The sequence below is a fragment of the Cryptomeria japonica genome, chromosome 1 (assembly GCF_030272615.1).
Source record: "Cryptomeria japonica chromosome 1, Sugi_1.0, whole genome shotgun sequence".
Classification (NCBI taxonomy): Eukaryota; Viridiplantae; Streptophyta; class Pinopsida; order Cupressales; family Cupressaceae; genus Cryptomeria; species Cryptomeria japonica.
The window spans coordinates 492,055,212-492,062,440 of record NC_081405.1 but is presented as its reverse complement, the minus strand read 5'-3'; the positions used below and the strand labels follow the sequence as shown (position 1 = coordinate 492,062,440).

The 7,229-nt window shown below is 35.2% G+C and overlaps 1 protein-coding gene across 1 annotated transcript; it reads right to left on the bottom strand.

The window, feature by feature from the left end:
- Positions 1-3,061: 3,061 nt before the first annotated feature.
- LOC131042744 (basic helix-loop-helix protein A) lies at positions 3,062-4,614 on the bottom strand. The gene is made up of 3 exons (XM_057976064.1): positions 4,016-4,614; positions 3,465-3,881; positions 3,062-3,366 (listed from the first exon to the last, which is right to left on the bottom strand). Exons 1-3 carry the CDS (start codon positions 4,607-4,609, stop codon positions 3,304-3,306), a joined length of 1,074 nt encoding a protein of 357 aa, XP_057832047.1. The 5' UTR covers positions 4,610-4,614; the 3' UTR covers positions 3,062-3,303.
- Positions 4,615-7,229: the final 2,615 nt, after the last annotated feature.

Sequence of the window (7,229 nt, the reverse complement as noted above, 5' to 3'; positions counted from 1 at the left end):
AAAGAGGAGGTACAGAGAAAATCAACAAATATCAATTTTATGAAAAAGGTAGCAAAGAAATTGGTTGAAAAAAGTAAAGGAGGTGCATCTAACTTCACTAGAAAAGATAAAGCTAAATCATCTAACTTCTCTTTGTTCATATTTCAACATGTGTAAGGGGTTCCTTCCCAAGGTGGCAGCCCATACATCTTTCTTGTTGTGATAGATTCTCACTCTCATGTTGGAGATGTTCCCCTATTTGGTGGGTACCCTAATAAGGTTATGTCGCAAGTGACTCATCCTCCCTAACATGATGAGGGCTCAGTGGATTGTTGGTCTTGGGCTAGCTTCTACATCTTTCTTGTTGTGCTACCTTCTCACTCTCATGCTGGAGATGTTCCACTATTTGGTGGGTGCCCTAATAAGGTTATGTTGCAAGTGACTCCTCCCCCCTAACACAATGAAGGATCATTAGATTTTTGGTCTCATTCTATCATTTTTACTCCCAAAATACAAAATGATTTAGTTCATACTTTTTCATGTATTCACTAGGACTCAAATATTCATTCTCATCTTGATGATTCACTATTAGTGGTTATTGAGCCCTCTCAAATTTTTGGAGTTGGCTTGGGCAAGGGGTTCCCTACCTATGAGGTCATTCCCATTCCTCTCCCTATTGAGGAGTTCACTAAGAATTGTGGTATCCCTTCTCCTATCTTGAGTATGACACATGATTTTTGCAAAGGAGATTTCATCTCTTTCATAACACCTCATGTTACCACTTTGGACCCTATCTTATAGGACTCAATTTTTCCAACAAGTTCTTTCTTTAGGGTTCTTCTCCTGTTAGTGGATAGAACCACTATGAGAATGCAATATTCTCTTACTGATAATCATTTTGATTATTAGTCAAAATTTGATGTTATATGTATTTGGGAATCCAAATACTCTACCGTTTCAAGTAAAAATGTGTTAAATGGATAGCTCATATTCTCCTTTCAATCCATGGAAGACTATTTTATATTTTTACAAAGAGGTCCCCATTTTTTTGGTATGACCTACCTTCATTTATAAATATGGACTACTAGCTTTGATGCTACCTAATTTAACATGGTTGATATTTAGGTTCATCTACCTAAGCTCCCATAGAATTCTAGGATAAAAGTATCAAAGGTATTGATAATGCTATTTTTTTTTAAAAAAATTTGATCGGTAATTGACCGAAGCTTGAATAGCTTTCGACTAGAGCTATGAACCAGTGGGGACACAGTAGGGGGCCCCATCCCCATTACATATCTTTGAATTATTATTATTATTCTGTTTGATTAGATTGACCCCAAGACCTTCCCCATCCTATGGAAGGCCAAGAGTCACAACTTAGAATTCCACTTCAGATGTCCCTATTGGGAATTGAACTTGGGTCTCCATAGTGAGAACCCAGTGTTTTAACCAATTAAGCTCAACCCCTTGGATGGTATTGATAATGCTATTACCAATAGGTTACCATTTAAAATATTACAAAATCTTGAAAAAAAAAAATGCACTTGATTTCATGTTTGTGTAGAAATTGGAAAGGTTTTTCCTACGAATTTCAAATTGTGCTCAAAGTTAGGTGTATAGGAACAAGAAGCTTATTATGCACCCTCTTCACTCTTCTTTCACCACAAAAAAAAGGAATTCCAAAATGATATCTTATTGTTTGGTTTTGAATTCTTTTATATCTTCCTCTCAAGACTTGTCACTATTTGTAATATTTCCTAAAGCTTTGATCACAACAAGGTGTTGGATGTTGACAAGAATCGCATTAACATGGGTATAAGATCTTGCATGGTTGAAATAAATTTAGAAGTTGTGTAATAGTTCTTCTAGTTTTATTTATCCTTCAATATTAGCATAACTTTCCATCTCGATCTTGCTCCTATGCAGTGCCCATTGATGAGGTTTGAATTTAAACCGTCTTGAATGTTTGTTCATCATTCTTGTTACGTTGTTTTTGTAGCTTCTTATCAACCTTTTGAGGTCTTTTCTAGGTTTATCCCTTTGATGGTTGTTCCTTGCTCCTTATTTTTGTTGTATTAATGTTTTGAGTTCTTTCCAAAACTCACTTTCCATTCATATCTCTAGTCAAAAGTGTTTACCTTAATCAAAGTGTTTTTGTAGCTTCTTATCAACTTTTTGAGGTCTTTTCTAGGTTTATCCCTTTGATAGTTGTTCCTTGCTCCATTTTGTTTTTATTGTATTAAAGTTTTGAGTTCTTTCCAAAACTCATTTTCGATTCATAGCTCTAGTCAAAAGTGTTTACCTTAAGATCAAAGTGTTTTTGTAGCTTCTTATCAACTTTTTGAGGTCTTTTCTAGGCTTATCCCTTTGATGGTTGTTCCTTGCTCCTTGTTGTTTTTGTTGTATTAAAGTTTTGAGTTCCCTCCAAAAATCATTTTTGATTCATATCTCTAGTCAAAAGTGTTTACCTTAATTGAAGTGTTTTTGTAGCTTCTTATCAACTTTTTGAGGTCTTTTCTAGGCCTATCCCTTTGATGGTTATTTCTTGCTCGTTATTTTTGTTGTATTAAAGTTTTGAGTTTTTATCAAAACTCATTTTTGATTCATAGCTCTAGTCAAAATTGTTTATCTTAATCAAAACATATTTTTAAATTCATTCTATTGATCTTTTAGTCAATCAATAGAAATAACTTTTAATTTTAGTAAAAATTAATAATTAATCAATTTAAACCCTATTCTACCTAAACACCACATACTTTCATAATCAATCAATCAATAGTAAATTTACCTTTCATTCTTACACAACTTTTATTAGTAAATTTACCCTTCATTCTTACACAACTTTTATTGACCAATATTAGTCTTGAACTTTAAAGAATATGTATAAATATACTTGAAAGTACACCATAACATATCTTAACATGAATTGACTATTAATTGAGAAAGTTGAATATTTGGCAGCCACAAAATATTAATCATACAAGATTGTACAGATGTTTGAAAATTGTAGTATAAGATTGTAGTTGTTTGAAAATTGCAAAGTATAACAGATAGGATTGTATTTTTTTGAAAATCGCAAAAATATAATATTGTAGTGGTTTGAAAATTGCAAATATAACAGTATGCGTATAAAGGGCCAAAAAGGAAAGGAAAGAAAAGAAAAGTAAACCAGTGTGCCAATAGAAAACACAGATCGTTACTGAACAGTCCTCCTATGTCCGTACAATACTTTTGGGACATTGAAATTTGCCTGCCCCTTTTCTCAAAAACTCAGATTCATACTGCCCTATCATAAAAACCGTTTATGTTCTAAATTAAGGACTCTCAGCTCCCAGTCAGAGCATGCTTCACTGCGGCCTTAATCTCTTTTGTCTCCCATCGTTCTCCCTTCACCATGCAACACAAACAAAGTTGTTCAATTTCAGTATGAAATCAAAATTTACCCTATTTATACGAACAAAAAACTTTTGTGCACAAGGCAGTACCTTTGTTTTCTTGCGGATTGTCCCCTCAATTACTTGGCTTGTTGAGTCCAACTCCCTCCATTCGATTCTCAACACCTCCAATTTCATGTCTCTCAAGCACTTATCCACTGTAACAATGGTGTCCATGTGAGTACAATTGGATGCTATCTTTTTCATGGTTACTTCAATGATCGATTCATCAGGAATGCTGGTTTTCTCAACCAGTACAACTACTTCTTCACAAATGCAATGCTTCAGCGCATCTCTTCTTGAATCTACTGCGCAGCCATAAGATAAGCTACTACAAGCTTCACTCATAGAGTTCTCTCTAACTGCATTGGTTAGGCTTTGATTCAGTTGCTCAAGCTCCTCTATGCGATGCTTTTGCCGATTAAGCTCCATAATAGCATTTGATAGTGTGGAACTTTTATCAACTTTCTGCAACCACAAATTTAAAACACCATATAATCATCAAAATGCAAAAGGAGCCACCCATAAGCCCACATGATGAAAGCTACTGAGAAACAGTAACAACAAAAGGAAACCTATGAAAAAGACTACAAAAAACTCACCTTGGGATTGTGAGGAAGAAGAGAACGTAGAGCCAAAAAGTGTTGACTGAGTTTGTTTCTCCTCTTACGCTCAGCAATCTTATGCGCAACTGCATATGACTCCTCTATCAAGCCACCATTTGTTTCCCATCTTGACTTATCTCTGCTATTTTGATACGTCATCCTTAGAAAATCGAAGCACCTCTTTACTGATTTCTGTTTCACTGCGGGTGCCAAACACGATTGGGCTCCTTCTGTAGACTCTTTTATGTAATTCCTGAATGCACTATTTGATTTTGATCTACTATGGGGATAGAGATTATTATCAAACAAACCATAGCCCAGAGAGTACCTTGAAATTTCTGGAATCCCCATGACTTCATGACAGGCTACGTTATGATATTGTTCAGGCAGCTGCTGCCCATAAGTACTGTACCCATCGGCCCAAACACGATCTGTAATAACTAAATCTTCCCTAGGAAAATTACCCGACATGGCCAAATAATCTACACCTCCTATAATGGCGGCTCTTGTCTTGAAAATATCATCGTGCATTACACTACAAGAGCTCACACACATCTGTGCATAATTATTTTCCATGTTCATAATGAACATTGGAAATTGAACCATTCTGCACATTTTCCCCCCTCATTATGAAGCATCTTATACAACTTTACCCTTTACATGAGTTAGAGCATTGAAACTTCTGGGAATTTTCCCTTTAGAAAATTCAAAAGAACGAGAAATTTTCAAAATATTAAAAAGGCAAAAAGGCAATTATCTGGTCAGCAAGTGTTTACGTACATTCCAACTTATAGCGCCGCCATGTGAGCCACCATCCATGAAATTCCAATATGGAATAATTTATTGATTTATTCACCAATTGCTGGCAGTGTTCAAGATCTTGACTGGAACAAAAACTGCGGCTGCAAATTCAAGTCTACACGTTTCTTTTGCAGACAAGCAAAATTAAAAACGTGGTGAGAGTGAGTCCATGGATAATTTATCTCGACTATTTTTCCTCGTTATTATGCGTGGGTGTGTATCTCTTTTTATAATTTACACGTTTCTTAATTCTTTCAATCCTTGTTCAAGTCAATAAATTTCTTTTTCTCTATTATTTTTTTAAGGATAAATTGACCTGCTCTTCGTCCTTTTGCCATAAATTATTTATTTAAAAAAACTTATACTGTTATTCAATTCAAATAGCTTGACCTTATCCATTATTTGGACTGACCAACAGCTATTATTATTTTTATCATGTTTTGGATCTAGATTGTTTCTTGGATAGAAAACACAAGCTTTGTCGTGAACATGTGATCATTCCTTTGACCCTTATTTTATTTTATTTTTGGTTTGATCTGGCCCATTTATTCAGTGGAAATACTATCGCCAACCTTTATCTCAACATTATGGTGACATTTAATTTTAATTTCTATAATAGAAATTTATTTTATCACATAAGAATTGCTTTACTGATTGTTTAAGTGTATTTCAAAGTAAGAATGTATATAAGAGTGTAAGAAAGTGAAGGAGAGATTGAGAGAATATGCTTTTGGATTTGTGTTTTTAATTACACATTTTAAAATAATAATAAAAAATTAGGTAAAAAATTATCTATTTTACAATTTTTACATTATATTTTTACACTCACTTTAGTATTATTACCTCTAATCATATTTTCGCATCATATGACCTACTTTCTAGCATTCTCCCTAATCACAAATAGATGAATCATGATGAAGCAATTTTAGGAACCCCTCTAAAATAATTCTTGAAACTTTGAACAATTGAGTCTCTTAGAATAGTACCATGAGTTTAACTGTCACATCCAAAAATGGGCAGAAATGCAATGCTTACATGTCCATGACTTTTGTAGATATATTAAAGAGAATATATTTTCATGTAATACATGGAAGAGAATTTATAATAACATAAGTGGTGTAAGAGAATATATGATGCACAATTGCATTGGTATACTGTCATGTTTTTTATTACGAGAAAATTAGGTTTTGAAGGGACACGAAACCCTTTACAAAGGACCCATAAAAGATAAAAGCATTAAGAAACTAAATGGGACAGACAACGAAAAAACCAGCAAAGTACTAGACAAAAGCCAACACAAAAGTCCAACACTACCAACAACAACTAGCAAAAATAGAAAAAAGATAAATTACAATATGTTTGTAAGGGCATTAGCCAATTTCTCGCTAATCCCTTGCATTTATTTGATATTCTCCCTGAGAATTGGGATTTCCTTTGAAGAAGCCAAGGCAGCCTTTTTCAAGCTCGCCCTGGTCCTTTTAGTCGCACCTCTAGGAGCACTATCCACATTCCCAGCCTTAGTAGCAGCTTCTTCAGCATCTAGGTCCACAATAGACTTGGTAGGGCTGGGACCATCAAGGTATTTGGCTATTTCCTCCATGTTCCTGGTCACAGAGTTGAGGATCTCCGAAATAAAAATCAGGAAGTTCTTCATGGCAGCCTTCCCTTCCTCCAGCTTGATGATCTGAATTTCCATCTTATCCCCCTTTTTGTCCATTTCCTTTTTCCATTGCTCCAGGTTGCTTTCACCTTTTTGTCCCTTCTCTTCCTGATGTTTAGCTTTTTTTTCTATTTTATTAATTATTTCATAAACCCATCTATCGAAACCCAGACGAGCATCAGACTGGTTCTTAAGCTTATCTAGGATAAGCATACCAGTATTCATCTCATCACCAGCTCTATCCTTTTCCATTCGCGTATCCTCCTTATCCTTGTTCAACTATGTTTCTATTTCCTTGTCCTCCTATTTTTTCTGGTTATCTGGCTCCTCCATGGGCTAGTTGTTGAGATCACCAGGGCTCGCACTGTGGGTAGGTTCCTCCTTATTATCCTCATCCTCTTCCTATTTTTCCTTCTCATTACCACTGTCCATTCTGGATGTTTCCTTGACCGATCTTTTTTTATCGGAATCTTCCTCTTCTCCTCCTTCCTCTTCCCCCACTTCCTCATATTTCCAACTCTCTGCCTGTCAGTATCATCAGTCTCCATATCACTACCTTCTTTCCCCGTATACTCAGAATCAACCTCCACATCCTTATGTTTATGGCTCAAATCTGTGTCCTCCACATTTTTCTCTGCAGAGCCTTTTTTAGCCTTTTTACTATGTTTCTGCTCATCCTTGCTAGGCCTAGAATCCTCACTTTTTCTCTTGGATTTGCTTGGGGACACCGACAACTTTTTGTTTTCATGA

Excerpts from the sequence above, each read along its gene's own strand:
- LOC131042744 (XM_057976064.1), bottom strand. The coding sequence starts at position 4,609 with ATGTTCATTATGAACATGGAAAATAATTATGCACAGATGTGTGTGAGC. Across the intron at positions 3,882-4,015 it reads TTCTTCCTCACAATCCCAAG|AAAGTTGATAAAAGTTCCAC; the intron begins GTGAGTTTTTTG and ends TTGTGGTTGCAG. Across the intron at positions 3,367-3,464 it reads CAATCCGCAAGAAAACAAAG|GGAGAACGATGGGAGACAAA; the intron begins GTACTGCCTTGT and ends TGCATGGTGAAG.